General features: G+C 36.2%; 1 protein-coding gene across 3 annotated transcripts in view; it reads right to left on the bottom strand.

The window, feature by feature from the left end:
* Positions 1–22,709, bottom strand: part of LOC309475628 (natural killer cell receptor 2B4-like) — a 50,905-nt gene that overhangs the window by 3,257 nt on the left and 24,939 nt on the right. Inside the window, exon 5 of one of the 3 annotated variants that reach the window (XM_082138496.1) lies at positions 20,038–21,023. The exons of the other annotated variants lie outside the window; for them this stretch is intronic. Coding sequence (XP_081994622.1) covers positions 20,967–21,023 — 57 coding nt within the window. The 3' untranslated portion in view covers positions 20,038–20,966. Of the gene's footprint in view, positions 1–20,037; positions 21,024–22,709 lie in introns of those variants that run through there. 3 annotated transcript variants of the gene reach the window in all.

The following is a 22,709-nucleotide window of genomic DNA, read 5'->3' as shown; positions in this document are numbered from 1 at the left end:
TCCTTCCAACACCTCAAAATACGCACCATAGCCTATGTTTACCTGTTGCCGAGCCCCGCCTTCACGCAGTGATTGACAGGGCGGGGCGGGCACGTGATCGGCTCAGAATGCATTTTCAAATTGCACATTGAATTTTGCTACATTCATTGCGGGACACTTAATGGAAATGCAATCGCAAGTGTCTTGACTGAGAGTGTAAATGCAATCAAGGCCGCATTAATGCACGGGCTTACCTGGGCTGAAGCCCCTGAACTCCCAAAACTTGACAGATTTTGTCACTGTATGTCGCTAGTCGCTTGTGGGCGTTGGTAGTGCTGTCGCTCTTATGTTATTGTTATGGTGCGTTCACACAAAACGCGAATAGAGCGTCTGGCGCGAGTGATTTCAATGTCAATGCAAACGCGTTTGCGCGCGTCTAGAGGTCCCGCGGCGCGAATGGGGCGTTTTAGACTGCTCGTCTGGCCACATCTATACAAACACCATCACAAGTGATATTATGCAACTATAATTTTAATTTGACTAGGAATTAGGCTCAAAAGAAACAGTATGCTGTTGGGAGAGTGTTTTTATATTACCACACATCAGTGTTCAGGGATTAAATCATTTACTAGATTAACGATCGATCAATCTACAAATTAAACTCACTCATACTGTCATAAATTACTAAAACGTCATCCGAATTTGACAAATTAATAAATTGTCTTGCATCATAAAACTACAACACTCGAACTATAAATGTATGAATTAAACTCACTGAGACTGTCGACAGTTTCTTTTCCATGCATTATTTTATTATATCCATGTTTGTGGTTAGTTACAGTCAAATCATATAAAACAGTGAAATCGCCCTTGAACTCTTCTGTCTTGCCTGCACTGCACTCGAGACGGTGACGGGAGCTGAGCTCCACTGAAAGGCTTCTTTCCTATTGGTTGTCGTTCGCGAAAATCGCTTTTCATTTGCATAAAGTTGAAATTTAGTTGCTGTGTGTGGTTGTTAAATAAAGTGTCTTGTGTTTATGTGCTCAGTGATATGTTAATAACAATATTAAAATTAAAAACAATATTAAAAAACTCACTGTTGTAGGTCTCGAAAGAAACTAATGCATTTTGTGATGTACACGTTAAAATATGTATTCAATTTACATATTAAAACTAGTGTATGAAATGGCAAATGTAAATTATATAGGCCTAATTGAATTTTAATTTTAATTTAGCACCAAACGTTGCACAAATGATGGGAAAATGTAAATTTAAATACAGAAATGCATTGCCATTTTACATATTGCATTGTCATTTTGCATATTACATTTCAAATTGAATATTGCTACCCATAAGCTTCCATACTGTTCATCTTCGGAACACAGTTTAAGATAATTTAGATTTAGTCCGAGAGCTTTCTGTCCCTCCATTGAAAATGTATGTACGGTATACTGTCCATGTCCAGAAAGGTAATGAAGACATCATCAAAGTAGCCCATGTGACATCAGTGGGTTAGTTAGAAGTTTTTGAAGCATCAAAAATACATTTTGGTCCAAAAATAACAAAAACTACGACTTTATACAGCATTGTATTCTCTTCCGGGTCTGTTGTCAATCCGCGTTCACGACTCCGCAGTGACGCTGCTGACGTAAGACGCTGCTGACGATATTTATATATTATAACTCTCTATCTATATATAAATCTTATAATCTTAGAAATATATATATATCTTAATGTAATATAAATTTTTCATAAATAAATATTATAAGAATGTTCCCCACTAAACTTATCATTTCACTAAATGTTTCGATTTAATAAAATTACTGTGCACCAATTTTTTTTGTTTTGTTTTTGTTTTGTTTTTTAACAATATATTTAATGTTGTTGTAGATTGATAATTTTTTTTTTTCATTTGTTGTTTTTCTCTATAATTCTCTATAATAAGTAATGTGTGTATTTAGTGCAATGTGTTTAGTAACCAGTTCCACACACATAGAGTTATAGATATACTACAATTATCAAGAAAAAAAAAAAAACAGCAATGTTTTCGGATCGGTATCAGCCGATACTAAGAATTTGGAATATTGGATGGTTTATGAAAATATGGTATCGGTGCATCCCTAGTTGTCAACATCAGGAACTCGAACTAAATACTATCCAAGTGGTTTTATTTTACATTTTACATCTGGTTCACAATTTTTGCAACTATGTTACTGAACTTTTGTTGTAAATATTGAAAAGATTTGACATTCACATGATTTTATTAATTTCTAGAAATAAACATAAAATTTCAAAATGATTATTATTATTATTTATTTTATTTTTTTTAATAGGAAACAGAAATCCAACTTTTGCGTAAATGAACCAAATACTTATTTATAGCGAGGGGTGCACATACATAACTGGTGCACATGTGCTAAAAATGAACGATGCGCACCAGAAAACGTGGAGGGAAGCGCTTTTGAGTACCAACATGTTTGGGGACAGGGACACGTTTACTTACTGGAGTAGGATTTTTCTCCATCTTTGGTAAAATTTGGTAAGCAATCATGATGATAAGTGTGTTCATTAATTATTAACGGATCGTATAGTTGATCTGTGATCCATACGGGACAGGCCCCACGGTTCGGCACGCATGTGATTCGTGGATTAACTGCTAAGTTTTACCAACTGTGAAAGTTTATCATTTGGATGTGTTTTGTCTCACCAATTTGCACATTTTAAACGCAGAAGAAGAGGTGAAAATCAGGACTCACGCTGTTATCTGTGCGCAGTTATACTGTAACTTTCATATAGCGTCTGTCTACTTTCCGCTGTTACATCAGTGTTCACTTTCCCCCCTTCACATTTCTCTCTTTGATGTTTTTATGATTTACAGACAACTTTTTTACTTTCATTTTAGACTTGCAGGAGGAGAATGAGGAGAGCGAAGAACTGAGTGAAGCGGAGGAGAAACAACATGATGTCAAAAAAGGAAATAAATCTTTGAGTCACTCACAGAAAAGAAGATCAAACAAATCTTTCACCTGCTCTCAGTGTGGAAAGAGTTTTTCAAACAAACAAAGTCTTAAACTTCACATGAGAATTCACACTACAAAGAAACCTTTCACATGTAATCAGTGTGGGAAGAGTTTCACACTAAAGCAATATGTGAAGAAACATATGAAAATACACACTGGAGAAAAGCTGCACACATGTGATCAGTGCGGGAAGAGTTTCACTCGAAAAGAACACCTTAAGGGTCACATGAGGATCCACACTGGAGAGAAGCCACACACTTGTGATCAGTGCGGGAAAAGTTTCGCACAAAAAGGACACTTTAAGCAACACATGAGAATCCACACTGGAGAGATTCAGCACAAATGTGATCAGTGTGGGAAGAGTTTTGTGCAAAAAGCAACCCTTAGGAAACACATGAAGATCCACAATGGAAAAACGCCACACACATGTGATCAGTGTGGGAAGAGTTACAAAAAAAAAGCAACCCTTAATAAACACATGAATATCCACACTGGAAAGAATCTGCATAAATGTGATAAGTGTGGGAAGAGTTTCCCATACAAACAGAGTTTAACTCTTCACGTGAGATTTCATAGTGGAGAGAAGCCGTACACATGTGATCAGTGTGGGAAGAGTTTCACACAAAAAGGAAGCCTTAATAATCACATGAGGATCCACACTGGAGAGAAGCCGTACACATGTGATCAGTGTGGGAAGAGTTTCACACAAAAAGGACACATTAAGGAACACATGAAAACCCACACTAGAGAGAGGCTGCACACATGTGATCAGTGTGGGAAGAGTTTCTCACATGTAAGCGCTTTTAAATTACATTTACGTTATCATTCAGGAGAAAGACCATTTAACTGTGATCAGTGTGGTAAAAACTTTATTTGGGAATTATCCCTGAAGAACCACCTGAAAGTTCATACAAAGGAGAAGCCTCACGTGTGTTCTTTGTGTGGAAAGAGTTTTAGTCAGCTGAGTAATTTAAAATCACACCAGAAAAGACACATTGGTGTGAAGAATTATTTGTGCTTTGATTGTGGAAAGACTTTTATTACAAATGTTGAACTGAAACTGCACCAGAGAAGTCACACTGGAGAAAAACCTTACAAGTGTTCACACTGTGACAAGAGATTCATTCAGTCAAGCATCCTGAAATCACATGAGAGGATCCACACCGGAGAAAAACCTTACAAGTGTTCACACTGTGAGAAGAGATTCATTCAGTTAGGAAACATGAAATCACATGAGCGGATTCACACTGGAGAGAAACCGTATCACTGCCCTCCGTGTGGCATGAGTTTCAATCATTCAGCTTCTCTACTCAATCATACAAAAAACAAATGTCTGAAATCATGATGTAATGTTTGAATTTATCTTCAGATCCAGCTCTTTCAAATGCAATGCTGCGTCCTCATCAAACGTGACTTAATAACATGTTGAGCAATAACATTACATGTAAATCAGGACCAAATCAGACATGAACTGTCCAATAAATGTTTCTTATGCTAAAACAGTGTTAAAAAAGCTAAAAACCGCCACCTACTGCACATCTTTCTCTTGCATGGGTGATGTGTCTGCACTGTATTCTTTCATGAGAATGTAGTGCCTCATCCACCCAAGAGGATCAGACTACTTTAATATCCACCAAACTTTTCTTAATGCTTTTTTGTTGCTAACTCATAACCAGCTTCATTCCGTTATCCCAACATGTGTCGGTATTCAACAAAAGTACAATTATATTCTCTGTTTTCAATCTATAAAATAATGCAGATATTATACTTTTGAGAGCTGATGAAGAATCAGAACAAATTACAGAAAACCCTGAAGATTTTTTCTTTAGGTCTATTGTGAGGCTGCTAAGAGCGACGAGCCGGTCCCCGATCTTTAAGAGGGGAAGCACGACTCGCCAAACTCTGCTTTTTCTTTTTTGTACCTTTAATGCTAACGAATCGTATTTTGAGGATTATGTTTTCTCATTGAATTTCAAAGAGCATCGGAAAGTTGTGTTTGATAGCGGTTCATGTTTAAATGAAGTGTTTTGTGAGGGAACTATTTCCAATTCGATGATGAGGTCATCTTCTGGTTTAATGCTATTCAGGGCATTATATGTAGTGTGTCTTTGGTGATAGATTTTGGTGTGGGGAGTTTTTTTATTTTGGTTCTTGGGTTGCAGATTTGTTTTGTAAATTCTTGCGCAACTGGGATTTAAACCCGGCTAGTGTCTTCTGCTGGTTAGATCAGCATTAAAGAACTTTCTTAACTGTTACATAACAGATATAAGATTAAAATAATATCCAATTTGTCTCATTTAAAAAATAAAACACACAAAAAAGCAGATTAAAAATAAACATAAGAAATTTATTTTTGCAATGGTTAAATACATTTTCAGTGATGTCTCCCAAAGATTTCTTAATTTTGGCGCAATTTTTCTCTATATAGAGTTGGTATGGCAACTAGTAAATGCACGTGTCATCATGCTGGCATGTGTGGAGGTATTTAAAACAAGTGTTACATCTAGCCCCGCGTTAGTTTGTGCTCCGCTCACCCCTACAATTATCTCGCCATTCAGATGTAATTGAAATTGTAAAAAAAAAAGAAAAAGAAAAAAGCGCTATTTAAGAATCTAAGACATTTAATAGGCTTACTGTACTATACTATTAAGTTCATGTAAGACAGACACCACCAGAGGGAGATATATACACAAAATGTAAAATCTAGTGCATGTTTGCAAAAAAATTCAAGTGGTGCTCATTGCAGAGCAAAATGGGTGTAACTTGACCATGTCAAGTCCTGTGTAAACAGCTGCTATGGGTCATCTGTGTTGTGTATGTGACAACTATTATATATATATATATATATATATATATATATATATATATATATATATATATATATATATATATATATAAAAGAAACTGAGTTTAGTTGTTGTATATGTAATGTTTGCGCTGTGGTTTCACGCAGATGCTTTTGTGCACGTTGTGGGGAATAAAACCCTCACTATTACAACTTCTCTTTGTACAGCTGTCCAGTGAACATTGTACCTGACGTCATTTCAATAAACTGATGCTTCTTGGAAATTAATAAAACAACAGATTTCATTTTCAGCTTTTGGCATGCACAAGCTCTGACACATTTTAGAGTGACTTTTATTATAATATAATATTATGAACCAGGGCCGTGCAGAGACCTCTGGAGGGGCAGGTGCTCAAAGTATAAAAGGGGGCACATGGAACAAGGCTTTAAATAGGGCTGTGCTCAAAATATCAATACAGCAATATATCAATATGGATGATTCTGTATCGATACGGCAGCAAATGCATTGATGCAGTTTTGAAAAAGAAACAGAACAGAAAAGACAAATTTTAAGTTTAAAATTTAAAAAAATTAAATAATTATGTGTACATATTAATAACTCTGGGATTAGAAACTGAAGTATCTTAAGTTGTCCCAACCTGATGGCTTTTCCTTCTCCTTTATAGCCTACAGAATAATAAAGAACAGCTGTTATAGTAAACTGTGTAGGACAAAATCAACGTGGCCCACGTTTCGTACAGTACAGTATAGTTTTATTTAATGCCGTGTCAGCATCTGTGGCTATTTTCATGGCATAAACTGATTTACAAAAAATACAAGAGTTACATTTATACAATGAAAATAAAAACAAAGCAAACAGAAAAAAATACAGCAATTAATACTTTACAATATTTTTAACATTAATGTGATACCTGTTCTGGTAAATTCTTACTAAAGTCCTTAAGTGAGTTTGCTGCCTTTGCTGTTGTTACTGCTGCTGCTGATGATGATGATGATGATGATAATGATGATACTGCTGGAGTTGATCTGAGACTGTAGACATTAAAACAAACATATAGGAGATATATTAGCTGATTAAACAATTTTTATGTGACCATGACAAGATGTAAAGATAGCTGACAGTGTTTGGAACTGGCTCACTGGCTCACTAGCTCACTGACCTGCTGTAAAGCTGATTCTGCCCAGGCTGCTAGGGGAGATGTTCACAGAGGCTGCTGCACACAAAACATAAGATACTGGTAAGCCTTACCAGTGTTGTGATCATTTTTAAGGCACTCTACGTTTTTTAAATAAATATTGTAATAATAATAATAGTTTAAAGTACAAATAACATAAAAAGACCAGACCCCTCGACACCCGTGAAACTTTTCTCCCTAAACAGCAAGCTAACGTAACTTCTACAGCCTACACACAGACAGCAATGTAAACAACATTTCTGCATACTCTCTTCACGTCGTTCTTGTAAAATAACAATAATAAGTAAACAAACATCATAAGCACTTCGCTAAAAATGAAACACCACTTACCAGCAGCCGCAGAGTTGAAGATATCCTGTGGTAGTGCGCGTAGCCGCGCGAATTTTAAAAATGCGCGTGCAGCGTGAGGAATCGTCCCGGTTGAGTTCGTCAGGTGAAAGGTCATCATGTGGGTCATTTTATTTACGGCTAAATTATTATTCATTAATTTTACTAATAGTTAGATTGGGCAGGCATCCACAAAAGGGCCTTTAATTACAAAAAAAGGAGAGGAAATTTTGCCTTGACAAAAGGGCACTTTGGGCACCAAGGGGCAAAAGGGCAGGTGCTCGAGCACCCAACGCCCCCCCCTCTGCACGTGCCTGTTATGAACAAAATAATCTGATGAACAAAGACTTATGATAAACCAGCATGTGGATTCATTATTTACAGTAAGATTACACTTAAAACATATACTGCCATGCATGGCTGGCTGAATCCAGAATTGTACTACTCTTGAGGCCTATTATTAGGCTAATAAAGAGATTCAGTATTTCATCTTCTCTGAAAAGACATGAGAGGGTCCACACTGGAGAGAAGCCGCACACATGTGATCAGTGTGGGAAGAGTTTTGCGCGAACAGGAGTCCTGAAGGATCACATGAAAACTGATGTAACCCACCCAATTAATTGAGGCTGTGTTCCGATGTATTTTTCATGTAGCCTATGTTTTTTTTTTTTTTTTTTTTTTTTTTTAGATTTTTCCTTGCCTAATGCATGAAATGTTCAGACATATGTTTTATTATTATTTTATTTATTTATTATTTAGTTTACGCTGATGGACGAAAATAATAAAGAATTGCGTCGATGGGTGCTGACGTCACATGCGGGCCAGCTCATTGAAGAGAGAAGGCTTGTTTGAGATGCGCCTTGCCCATAGACAGTATATAAACTGGACACAGCGACCCCATTGGATTCAACGGAAAAAAATGAAGTCAATTAGAACAACTAACTTCCTGATGGCTGAGCGTACTGCGCAGACTCAAACTGAGCTTGACGACGTAGATGTGACGTGAGTAACCCGTCTGTCTTCTAGTAGCTGTGCCGAGAGAAATCTGAATCATTCCCTTCCGAAACTTGCAGAAGCGGAGAGTGTGAGTAGGAGGTGTCCATGAGCTAGGAGCAGGAGTAACTTTTGCTAAGTATTCTGATTAATTACTTTATCATTTTGCCTCCACGTCCCCCCGATTGCCCGCAAGCTTCTCCTCCTGTCCATACGGTAATCTCTCTACTGTGCGACAGAGAGTCGCGTGGTTATGACGCAATCGTTAGCCTATTTTTACAAAAACTGCTTCTACGGGGCCATAACGTAAGATACAAGGTAATGGAGCCTTTTATACATTGTCGTGTTTCTTTAGAAATAAATAATGGACAAATGGAGTCTTTAAACGCCTTAGAATGAAACGTTATTCGCTGTCAAAGTGACGCCAAAATGAATGGGAGTCAATGGGATGCTAACAGCAGGTGATGGTCCGCTAGCCAATGGCGGCGCCCGGGGAAACTTCAAAATAATATAAAACCCTGCCCCCCTGGCCTTGCCTCGCCTGAAATGTATGTGAGAGTAGGCGGCTGCAGTGAGGCGAGGAGTGAAAAAAGCGCAGGCAAGGCAGACAGTTCTCTCTTCTCGCAGTGGATCTGACACCTGTGAGATCAAATATGGATATCGCGGGATTCACGCTCGTGCACATTGTTGCAAATAAACTGGATGTAATTCAAGTTCTGTTGCTTTTATATGAAAATCAATATAATGAACAAGACACCCAAAGTAGCCTACTTGTTATTTAATTCCATTCCAAATACATGTTTATCAATATTTTTTTCTTTAATACAAACATATGTGTTTTTATTTATTTAATTTTTTTATAAAAATGTAATTGCATAACCCATAGAGATCGCACTGTCAGTTTGGGAATATTCACACATAACATATACACATAAAACATGATATTAGAGTTTTAAAATCAAAATTTTTTAAAGAGAACAATACATTATGGTAAAAAAACACAAAAAAACAACAACAACAACAACAAAAAACAATACAATGCGGTTGTTTAAACCAATGAGCATTAAGCTGTGTCGTCAGCAGGTTCCACCTTTCAGTGGAAAAAACGCAATTCATCTGTTTTTCTAAGTAAAGGGTAAAACCCACAATAGATCTTACGATATATGGACAATCTCTCAAACAGGTTAATGACTTAAGATATCTTGGTGTGTGGTTTGATAGTAAACTTACTTTTAAAAATCATGTTCAGAAAATGGTAGACAAATGTAAAAAAGCAATCAATATTTTGAAGTGTCTTTCAGGGTATAACTGGGGGGTGTCAGGCTCTTCTTTGAAAATAATTTATATTGCAATAATCCGATCAGTGTTTGACTATGGATGTACAGTATACAAAACAGCAGCAAAAACTAGTGTTAGAAGAATGCTGGGAATATGGTCGCATTGTGAACAGTAGTTTTGGATGGAACAGCAATAAAGAGGCAGATGACATAGGAATCAGTACTATACCTTGCAGCAAAAATGTTAACTTGAGCACAATTCCACCTTGGTTTTTCTGCTATCCTGTAGTTAATCTAGAAGCTAAAAATATAATCAAGACAGGATTGTATCAAAGTGTACAGCAGTATCTAGAAGTAATGCATAATGACACAGTACAAATATTTACAGATGCATCAAAGAACAAGCAGGTAAAACGGGATGGTTGTATACATTCCTAAATATAAAGTTATAATACAAAAAAGAACCTCAAACCACCTATCAATCTTCTCTGCAGAGATGATGGCCATCATAATGGCACTACAGTGGGTAGAAGAAGTGAAGCCATATAAATCTGTTATTTGTTCGGACTCTATGTCTTCCCTTACTAGCATCCAGACTGGGAAATCTGCATGCAGACAGGATATTTTAGATGAAGTTCATCAGATGATTTTCAGGATAACTCAACAGAAGCTAATATTACAGTTCATTTGGGTTCCAGCGCACACAGGTATTGAGGGCAATGAGAGGGCAGACGAGTTGGCAAAAGAAGCACTTAAAGCAGAACAAGTAGAAGTACAGGTTCCACTCAGCAAATCAGAATTGAAAACAATAATTAAAGATGGTATTCATAAACTCTGGCAAGATAAATGGGATAAGGGGGAAAAAGGTAGGCATTTATATAGTATTCAACAGAATGTAACAGTTAAAATGATCAGCTCACTTTCACGACAGGAGGAAACCTGGTTCACCAGGCTATGGTTAGGACCATAGACTGTAAAAAAATATGGACGTAGTGTCCGTGACGTCACCCGTAGGTTTCTGAAGAGCATTTTTGAAGCCTAATCTAGGCGGAGCCGGCCGTCGCCATCTTGGCCTTGCGTCACTCCCGGATAACAGAAAATAGGCAAAGAGGCTGAGTGGAGTGAGTGGAGCTGAGGAGCCTTGCTATGATTCTGTACTATTCTGCTAGATGAAAATGTATTATGCAGTAACTTAATATTACTCTGAGAGTGTGTGTGTGACAGTGATTTATGTGCTTAACGTTACATGTCAGTCACTCTCTTTTTATAGTCTATAGGTCCGTCAGCGCGGCATCGCTCAAGTTCGTAGAGAGCTTATTCAGTCCATTTTAAATTCTGATTTTGGCCGCCTCTCAAATGGGTTAAACCATAGATATATTGCCTATGAAGTTCAAGTAAATGCGCTAGAAAATCCACGCTCATTCATGGATGTGCATTTATTGCATGGACGGAGAAAGCGCCGACACCTGCAGGATTTCATCTGACGGTACTTAAAGCCCATGTTGCAGGTTAGAGTACCCAGTAAGCCAATGTATAGAAAAATAATGTAGGAACTAGATTTAAATATAAACATATACTTATAAAACGCTATTTAGGCTTCTGGAGTCCGTTTTGTGAGAAAATTGTACTTCCGCATTTGAAAACCGCCGAACCGGAAGTGACGCAACATGAGGGAGAGCGGTCAAAGTAAACAATAGGAAAGCAATGGATCGCAATGACAGCTCGGAAAGCTGGGGGAATTGTAGCCTAAATGTTTACTCGTATGATATATATAATTCATATAATTGATATATATGATGATATCATATAATTATGAGCCTGATATGAAGCCAAGTGAGCAGGACAGGCCAGGGTTAGACAGAACAACGGTGAGTTGTGGTGTGAGGAGAACAGGGCAAGAGAACAGTGTTAGCTTATAGATGTATTCACGTTAGCCGACGATATGTACAACACTATGCTCAGATCACAATACTGTACAGATTATTATCATCATGTATCAGGCAATAGCAAAGCTAGTATTTAGACCCTTACCTGCATGTGTTGTGTGTGTCAGCCATTAGGAGACAGTTTCCAGAGGAAGAGGGACTTTATAAAGGCTTTGAATTGACCCATTTGGTGACGATGAATACAAAAAATGATCACAATCACAACTGTCTTACTGTATAAAAACTTTATATGTAGAAACAGCCAACACAAACATTAAAGTCGGTTTGTACAGATTGAAAATGAATTATAGAACATAATATATTATATTTATAATAATAATAATAATAATAATAAGTGTTGGCTGCAGACTAATAACAAACACATAAATGCATTACAAGTTTATGTAGGATATGTTAATGAATTAAATTAAGACAGGCACATTTTGTAAAACAGATGTACAACAAGTGATGTCTGACGGATCCGTGAGCGTCATGTTTCCCGCCGGCGGCCGAACCACATGCTGACGGCGGACCGTCACCGGGACAGTGTCCACATATCGCCGGGATTATAATCATCCAGTCTATAGTGAACGCTACACGCTACCGCGTTATTCAAAGCAAAAGCAGAAGCAGAAGTGAAGTCCCGTCTCTTACCCTGCACAAAACGCACGGAAGATCGCACCGTTCTTTCTCTTATTCGGAAACCTGTGGACTCGATGCCCTGACAGGCCATAATTCACAATCATTTACCACGACGATGATTAATTGAAATACAATAAGCACCGAAAACACACTGAATCATGACCGCTCCAACTGAATACCAACCTACTCCGCACTGAGCGAACGCAAAGCCGGCGAACGACTCCCTCATGTGGCGTCATATGACGCGATGGTGAAAAAAAAAGCGTTTTTTTCAACACGGTCAAGGAAACTGTCACGTTTTCGATTAAATTTGTACCCTTATGTCTTGCAAAACAATTTTTAATCCTGCATTTACTTTTCATATGGTATTTTCATACAAGGTTATATTAATTAAAAAAATTATAAAAAAAACCTGCAACATGGGCTTTAAGCATATTATAATCTATCTGTTCAGTGACCGTGAGAGCAGAACGAACGAGCCTTTATTGACGTTTTTAAATCTGAAAACTCCAAAAAGCAACGAAATTGTCAGACATCCATTAGTGCATGTTCACAGAGGAAAACAACTGAAATACAGCGCTGGTTGTTCTCTCGAACGATACTCGACGACAACGACGGAATCCTAAGACGTGGGCGAAGTAATGGGTATATTAAATTGTATGAAATAATCCCGGAAAAAAGCACAAAACACTGCAGAGATGGCAAGTTCAGCAGCTAAAATTTGCTGAGGTGAAGTGACGGCTAGTAACAACAACAGCGGGAATCCATCTGTCACTCAAGTGGCCACACCCTTAATTATGCAGAACTTTAAATATTAATCAACTAAACGGATGAGTTATAAAAAAAATCACCCCCCTCACAGTTGTTATGAAGGGCAAAATTAGCTGTATAGACCAAAGCCACATAGAGATCCAGGCTGTAAACATGTTTTTTTTCTGCTGTAAAGTTGGTAATTTTAACATGGGGGAGATACAGATTTGACTCACTTCTGGAGCCAGCCTCAAGCGGCCAGTCAATGAATTGCAGTTTAACTCACTTCCGTGTTGGTTTCAAGAGAGAGACGGGGAGGTTGCCGCTTGGTTAGGACATACAGGATTGAACAGCGGCTTACACACAATAGGGAAACATGAGACAGGAATGTGCCTATATTGTACGGAAACAGAAACCGTGAAGCATGTACTTCTGACATGTAGGCAGTACTCTGAAGAGAGAGAGAGATTTAAGAGGGTAACAAAGAACTCTGTTACTTTGAGCAACCTGTTGAGTCTACCTGGAACACATGTCTACAACCAAAGCAGTGATAGAGTTTCTAAAAGAAACACAGCTAGCAAGAAGACTTTAGCCCAATTTAATTATTCTTTTTTTTTTTTTTTTTTTTTGAGGTTTGAGCTGAGGTTGAAGCTGGAGGAGCTGAACACGCAAAGCTTGGGCTCTGATCTCCTTTATATATATATATTTTTATACATTTATTTATGACTTCCCAATGTTATCACACCTCAATCCAGAAGATGGCGGTAATGCACAAAGATTACAAGCTGCCAATAAAATTCACTGAAGAAGAAGAAGTGTCGTCAGAAATGCTATGGAATTGTTTTTCATTATCTTAGAATAATATATATGATTGAGAGGATTTGAGATTTAATTTTATTTTGTTGATTTTATTTTATTTTATTTATTATTATTATCATTTATTTATTTATTTATTTATTTTTGTTTAGAATAAAGTAAATAATAGACATTCAGGTCCACACCATTAATAGTAATGCACCGTTACGTTGTGTGCCAACCGCCAAAAAACTCAACAAGAAGAAGAAGAAGAAGAAGTGTCGTCAGCAAGTCATTTCCATAGACTGTGGTCATTTCCCATCGTGCTTTTGATCAGCGCTGTCGGTGGAGAGCAACCATAGACAGTATATAAACTGGACACAGCGACCCCATTGGATTCAACGGAGACAAGTGAAGTCAATTAGAAGCACTAACTTCCTGATGGTCGAGCATACTGCGCAGACTCAAACTGAGCCTGACGACGTAGATGTGACGTGAGCAACCCGTCTATCTACTAGTAGTTGTGCCAAGAGAAATCTGAATCATTCCCTTCCGAAACTTGCAGAGACGGAGAGCGTGAGTTGGAGGTGTCCATGAGCTAGGAGCAGGAGAAACTTATAGGTATTCTGATTAATTACTTTGTCATTTTGCCTCCATGTCCCCCCGATTGGGCACGAGCTTCTCCTCCTGTCCATACGGTAATCTCTCTACTGTGCGACAGAGAGTCGCGTGTTATGACGCAATCGTTAGCCTATTTTTACAAAAACTGCTTCTACGGGGCCATAACGTAAGATACAAGGTAATGGAGCCTTTTATACATTTTCGTGTTTCTTTAGAAATAAATAATGGACAAATGGAGTCTTTAAACACCTCAGATGTAAAGTTATTCGCTGTCAAAGTGACGCCAAAATGAATGGGAGTCAATGGGATGCTAACAGCAGGTGATGGTCCGCTAGCCAATGGCGGCACCCGGGGAAACTTCAAAATAATATGAAACCCTGCCCCCCTGAGAGCAACTGCGCTAATCTGATACGTCTGCCTTGCGCTCGCGAGAGTTTTTTGACATACGTCAGCATGACATCAGAGCAAGGCGGACCACACTCGGACACATTTCTTATGGAAGGCCAAAAGGGCCAAAACGTGTGAAACTGTCGCGTTAACGCGTATTTACGTGTTAACACGCAATTTACGCGTTAACACGTCATTACGCGTTAACGCGTATTTACGTGTTAACGCGTAAATTGCGTGTTAACGCGTAAATGACGTGTTAACGCGTACCTAAATTTGGGACATTAGCACCACCTACTGGTTTGGTGCTGCTCTTGCTCAAACACAGAGAACCTAAATTAAGCTTGTAAATAGCAGTTTTTAAGGTGAAAATACATGTTCAACAATGACTTTTCAGAATATAGGTTACAACTAGGCCTACATATAATTACAGCATATTTTAAATTGGCCTCTGAAAGTCATGACCATTTTCACAATCACAATAGAAGTTGTGTTAGGATAATATTACACATTTCCTTCAAATAGTATTTTCATGTAGCCTACACTCCTACTGTAGCATATTTCTAAAGCATCTTTTTATAATTTAACTACTATGCATTATTTGTTAGAGAGCCCCTTCTGATAACACATTAAGCCTTGTGAATCTGACTGATATATATCGTAAATCCTCCTGAAAAGAAGTGTATTATAGTGTAATATAGTTACTTAGGAATAAAATAAGTGTAATATAGTTAGGAATATATTTAGGAAATAATGCTGATGTGATGGTTTCATCTATCTATGATAGATATCTATGTAGCCTAGTTATGTCTGTCTGTCATCAACTCTGTATCATAGAATGGTAACTTTTCTTTCTGTTGTTATTTTGTAGATGTTTGTTGTAACAAAATGGCTTGAATGTAATTCTAGATAATTTAGTAAAACCATGGTTACTACAGTGATGGTTACTATGGTTTTACTGTATTGATACAATAGAACTGTAGTAAAACCATGTATCTATCTATCTATCTATCTATCTATCTATCTATCTATCTATCTATCTATCTATCTATCTATCTTTACTTATTTGTTGTGTTATTCAGTTTATAATAAAGTTTATAATAACTGCATCCAATTTCTAGATTTTTTGTAATTGTGTCATCATTTTATTTGATTAGTTGTGCCATAAAAGTAAAAGCCTTAAAGTATTTATTTTTTTATATATAATTGATATCGATTATTTAATTATCTTGTAAATACCATACAAATGTGGGGAAACTCTGGGGGAAAAAATGATTAAATGTGTTAAGACATAGGCTAGCCTATTCTAGTACTATAACTCGCTGTTAATAGACATATCACAGGGGGTTAAATGACCAAATATGTGAGTCGAAGAAAATGCATAACTCTGAAACATTAACTCTTATGGATTCCATGCAACGGTATTTTTGATGTATTGCATATAATGGCAGGCTGTCGCGCTAATTGCGAAGCAACAATCTCATGACAAACTTAAATAAAGTTTAAAAAAAAAAACTATTTTCAACCCACCGTAATATGTTTAACAGTGTTTATTATAACCGAAAGCTAGTTTGTTCACAGTTACCTGTAAAGAAGTGTAATATAATTTGGAAAAACTCTCTATACGATTCTCATCACGGGCGCGCACCGAACGGAAGATGCCAGGTGACGTAGGCTCATCGTATCCATGAGGTAAGCGCTTTTTCGCAATCTCATGAATAAATACAATAAAACGAAGGTGTGCGTCACCAAATTAATAGTCATGAGAATGATTACAAACAGTAACGACAGGCGGTGTCACCGTGACACAACACCTTTATTTTATTTGAATTATTCATGATAGAGTGACTCAAGCACTACGCTGAACATACCTCATGAGCCATCATGAGCAACGACACTGATGGAAGGGTAACTTCCAGGAAACTGAATAGATAGATCACGAGTGTATTAGCACTCCAAATCTATCCAACATTTTGGCGAGAATATAGATTAATCTCTTGTTCTGTGTAGTATTAATAAAATATATATTATTACTTTTGGTCCTATATTCATGATTTCACAATGTAATATCCATTGTAAAAAAAGAAAAGCAGAAGTTCTGTTTCATTTCATTTATTAAAAATTCAAGCCAATCACTTTAGATTATTATTATTACGCATGTATGTGTGTGTTTGTGTTTGTGTGTAGTGTGTGTTGTAATATAACTTTGTAATATAGCATATATATATATATATATATATATATATATATATATATATATATATATATATATATATATACACATATACATACAGGTGCTTCTCAATAAATTAGAATGTCGTGGAAAAGTTCATTTATTTCAGGAATTCAACTTTACAGGTGAAACTAATATACACTTTTTACATGCAAAGTGAGATATTTCAAGCCTTTATTTGTTATAATTTTGATGATTATGGCTTACAGCTTTTGAAACCCCCAAATTCAAAATCTCAGAAAATTTTAATATTACATGAAATCAACAAAAAAAGGATTTTAAATACAGAAATGTTGGTTCTCTGAAAAGTATAATGCATATGTACTTAATACTTGGTTTGGGCCACTTTTGCTTATGGACAGTTTCACCTGTTAAGTTGAATTCCTGAAAAAATTAACTTTTCCAAGACATTCTAATTTATAACCACCTTTATAGCCTATATATATATATATATATATATATATATATATATATATATATATATATATATATATATATATATATTATTTGTTATATTTTATTGAGCTTGTTATCTTCGAAAAATACTGCAAAACAATGCATCTCAAATCTCAGATTCTTCTAAATTCTCAGATTCAAGGCTTAATGGTGTTAACAGAAGGGGTTCTCTAACAAATAATGCATAGTGGTTCAATTATAAAAAGATACTTTAGAAATATGCTACAGTATAAGTGTACATGTAAATACTGTTTGGAGAAATGTGTAAATATATTACACAATTTCTATTGTGATTGTGAAAATGGTCATGACTTTTAGGGCTTGAACAGTTATAGTTAACTGTCTAAATATGCCCATTTAAAATATGCTGTAATTATTCTGAAAAGTCATTGTTGAACATGTATTTTCACCTTAAAAACTGCTATTTACAAGCTTTATTTAGGTTCTCTGTGTTTGAGCAAGAGCAGCACCAAACCAGTAGGTGGTGCTAATGTCCCAAATTTAGGTACGCGTTAACACGTCATTTACGCGTTAACACGCAATTTACGCGTTAACACGTAAATACGCGTTAACGCGTAATGACGTGTTAACGCGTAAATTGCGTGTTAACACGTAAATACGCGTTAACGCGACAGTTTCACACGTTTTGGCCCTTTTGGCCTTCCATAATTTCTAACCGGCATGCACCGGTGATCGGTTCTGCTGTGAGCCACATGTGGCTATCCTTAATCTAAACCATTGTTGTCAATATTTTCCTAAATGGATGTCTGAACTGTTTTATTGCATTAGGTAAGTCACAATTGTTTCATATTTTCATAAATAATGTTTAAGTTGGTGTTTGTTCATATAAGAAAATGTGGATGGTTAATGCTAGTAATCGAGTATAAAGTGTGCCCTAGAACACATGTAAAACGTTTATGCTTGTTAAAACCTGTTTGCACATTTATGTAATGGGAATAATGTTTTAAGTTGAAAAGGTATGACTGTTAAATGCATTTTGTGATGGGTGCTGACGTCACATGCGCGCCAGCTCATTGAAGAGAGAGATGTGAGCCACATGTGTGGCTATCATTAAAGGTCCAGTGTGTAACTTTTTTAGTAGTTCATTATCAAAATGAACTAGCGTCCCGAGATAACAACAGAAAAGCAGATGGGAAATAATTAGCGTAGCTGCTGTTCCTAATATTAATGCATTCAATCTGATTCAACTGTAGTATAAAAGGTAAGTATTATGTGAATGCTTGGCTAAAAAGATGCGTCTTTAATCTAGATTTAAACTGGGACAGCGAGTCTGAGCCTCGAACAATATCAGGAAGGCCATTCCAGAGTTTAGGAGCTAAATGTGAAAATGCCATCCCTCCTTTAGTGGTCTTAGATATCCTAGGAATGACCAGAAGCCTCGAATTTAGTGATCTTAAAGAGCACAATGGATTGTAGGGCGATAGAAGTTCCGTTAAATACCCTGGAGCTAAACCATTTAGGGCTTTATAGGTCATTAGTAATACTTTGTAATTGATACGGAACTTAATAGGTAACCAGTGTAGAGATGATAGAATTGGTGTTATATGATCATATTTTCTTGACCTAGTGAGAACTCATTGGTGAATGATATATCTTGTTTTCAAATGGTGATTTGTAAAGATGCAAAAGTATTCTCATGTGATGTGTGCAAAGTGATGCGTGCACATTGAACTGAGGTTAAAGAAAAGATTTCAGTGAATACAGTTACTGTTCAGTGAACTGATTGTTTCATTAATTAATTAATTTTATTATTATTCAATGATTAATTCTATTTCGTATTTTATTTTATTCACTGGTTTATTATATATATATAATTTTTTTTTTTATTTGTCCAGTTAGTACTGTAGACAACCATTTAAACAAGTGCAGACACACATTTAAGATTACTAAAGATATGCAAGGTGTGAGACCCCGAACCCGGGACTCCAGATATTAATATAGGTTGTGATTTATCTGTGTTCGGTGAGCTCAGACCCAGTAGATATTTTTCCTCCTTTGTTTTTTTTTTGTTTTTTTTTGGTGTTAAATCCTACTAATGGGTTACATCCACACTGGAGAAAAACCTTACAAGTGTTCACACTGTGACAAGAGTTTCAGTCAGTTAGGAAACATGAAAGATCCACACTAAAGAAAAACCGTAACACTGTTTTATTTGTTATACTTTCCTTCATAGCTGTGTATAAAAACTAAAAAGGCTCAGAAAATTGCAGATGATAAGAGACATTGGTGATTTATTAGAAGAGGAATGAAAAGACTCCTTATACAATTTTTTCCAAGCTGCCACGCCAGAACAATCGCTCCAAAACCTCCTGAACTAGGTGGCCTCGGACCGATTGCAAACAAACTCTGGGACGGTTTGCTTGGGGTGTGAAAGCAATCCGACCGAACAGACCAACAAACCAAATGATATCGTAATTAAAGCTGTCCCGATGAAGCCTTGATTCTTGCTCTGCATTATAACATGCATATAGTGTTTGTTTGTGTCTTGACACTGTTAATCACAGCACTTTGAGATCCAGATTTAACAATCTAAGCGTAGGCTAGTCGGGCTGAAACTAGCAAACAACACTGTAGTGCGTGTAGAGCATGCATGAATTTGCATGCGTGTTGACTCTCTCTTCTGAAATTCTATATTTAAATAATCATAAAATATGCTTTAGTTACCCTACTTTACATCGTTAAAATGAAATTGAATACCCATTTCACATTTTATGTTACTTCTAAATATTTTATACAGAGGCTGTGAGAAATGAATGATCTAATTTCTTTATTGATAATGTAGTTATTGGAAGATCAATCTAAATTTATGTTCAAATGAATATCTTATCCCACTGTTAGGGTAGGCTAGTTATTTATAAAAGCAGAAAAAAGAAAAGAAAAAAACTACTGCAAAGATGGGTGTCATTTATATTTTAATTTTTTTTATTACTGATGTTTTATTTGATTTGATCAGTTTTTTAGTAGTTCAGCATATCCTGACTCAAATAAAGTCAGGTCTCTGCTGTTGATCTGTAAAGCTTGTTTCAGGAGTGTCACTATTAACAGCTGCTAAAAAGCCTCTATTTTGAATGTCGATAGTTTAATAGTTTTCAGCTCATTCATTATGCTGATGTCTTCAATCACCTGTAAACTGACACTTAAAGCTCATTTCACTGGTGTCAACAGACTGAGACAAACTGCATAATTTGAAAATCTACAATTTATTTTGTTATAGTCTGTAAAAAAACATGTTTTATGTAAAAACGACTACAAACTAAAAAAACAATTAATAAAAAATGATCTAAATATGTTATTTGTTGCTTATTAATCTGTTAGTTTTAGTTTAGTTTATCCTGCTTTATTTATATTCTTACATTTTCTTTATATTTTGATTATTTTAATTCTGGTATTTATTCATGTTTTTCTACATGTTTTGTACAAATGTACATTTTGATAGATGAACATAAATGCATACAATGTGTAAAAATGTGAAAACAAATTTGATGATTTATTTTTGATTTGGGCAGATCTGCTCCTCCTACCACACACTGATTCCCCTTCAGTGAAGCTCCTCCCACTGCAGTTCACCAATAAATGCTGGATTATTCCCATCAGTCTACAAGTGAAGAAGATTGAGGACAGTGAGAACATGAGTGATCCAGAACTTTGCAGGATAAAAGATGAAGAAACTGAAGAACAAAGAGGTTGGTGTTTATTTTTGATTCTTTATTAATGATGCTGAAGATCATTAAGGTTATAAAACTTCAAGCAGTTCAACAGATTTTGTGGTTGTAGTAAAAAAGAAAAGAAAAGAAAAGCTATAGGAGCTGTGAAATAACAGTTAAAGTAAAACATAACATACAGGGCACTTTCCATGAACTGGGTAGAAAATATCCTGAAACTCAAATGAAACATTTATATTGGTTGTCAATAGGGATGCACTGATCCAATATTCTGTATCTATCAGCTCCGATACTGCAATTTTTGGACAGGACTGATACAAATCCAATACTTTGCGTACTCATGGCTGTTACTGTTAAGCTCCAGGTAAAAAAAGCATAGTAAAGCTCCTGAAACGTTTGTGTGCAGTATGTTGTGTTGGACAGATTAATATTTACTCTTCAGAAACTCTTTCTCAGCCATCCTCTATTCAGCATTTAAACAGCATGTCACGTTCTGTTACGACAGTCAGCGCGGTAAAACTCACTCTAGCCAGAGTTATATATAAATGTTATAAATAGCTTAGATGTATATAAATCTCAATATAATGTTTATTTTTCATGAATGTATTTTCTTAGAATACAAAAAGCTATTTTTAACTTATGTTTTAACATTTAACCAGATTTCCGCTACACTTATGGTCATATAGATATTCTACAGTGATCAAGAAAAAAACAGCAATGTTTTCGGATCGGTATCAGCTGATATTAAGAATTTGGAATATCGGATGGTTTATGAAAATATGGTATCGGTGCATCGCTAGTTGTCAACATCAGGAACTCGAACTAAATACTATTCAAGTGGTTTTATTTTACATTTTACATCTGGTTCACAATTTTTGCAACCATGTTACTGAACTTTTGTTGTAAATATTGAAAAAAATTTTACTTCACATATTCATTTCTAGAAATAAACATAAAATATAAAAATTAAACAATTTGTTTTAACTAAATACATTTTTTCCTGAATAGGTAACAGGAATGCAAATTTAGCGTAAATTAACGAAATATTTATAGTGAGGGGTGCACATACATAACTGGTGTACATGTGGTAAAAATGAACGATGCGCACCAGAAAACGTGGAGGGAAGCGCTTTTGAGTACCAACATGTTTGGGGACAGGGACACGTTTACTTACTGGAGTAAGTTTTTCTCCATCTTTGGTAAGATTATGTAAGCAATCATGATGATAAGTGTGTTCATTAATTATTAACGGATCGTATAGTTGATCTGTGATCCATACGGGACAGGCCCCACGGTTCGGCACGCATGTGATTCGTGGATTAACTGCAAAGATTTACCATTTTAGAGTGAAAGTTACCGTTGCCGAAAGTATCATTTGGACGTGTTTTGTCTCACCAATTTGCACGTTTTAATCGCGGAAGAAGAGGTGAAAATCAGGACTCACACTGTTATAACTTTCGTATAGTGTCTGTCTACTTTCTGCTGTTACATCAGTGTTCACTTTCCCCCTTCACATTTTTCTCTTTATTTTTTTTTAATGATTTACAGAAAACCTTTTTCTTTCATTTTAGACTTGCAGGAGGAGAATGAGGAGAGCGAAGAACTGAGTGAAGCGGAGG

The sequence above is a fragment of the Leuciscus leuciscus genome (genome assembly GCF_965113295.1).
Source record: "Leuciscus leuciscus genome assembly, chromosome: 15".
Lineage (NCBI taxonomy): Eukaryota > Metazoa > Chordata > Actinopteri > Cypriniformes > Leuciscidae > Leuciscus > Leuciscus leuciscus.
This window is presented reverse-complemented; position numbering and strand designations above follow the sequence as displayed.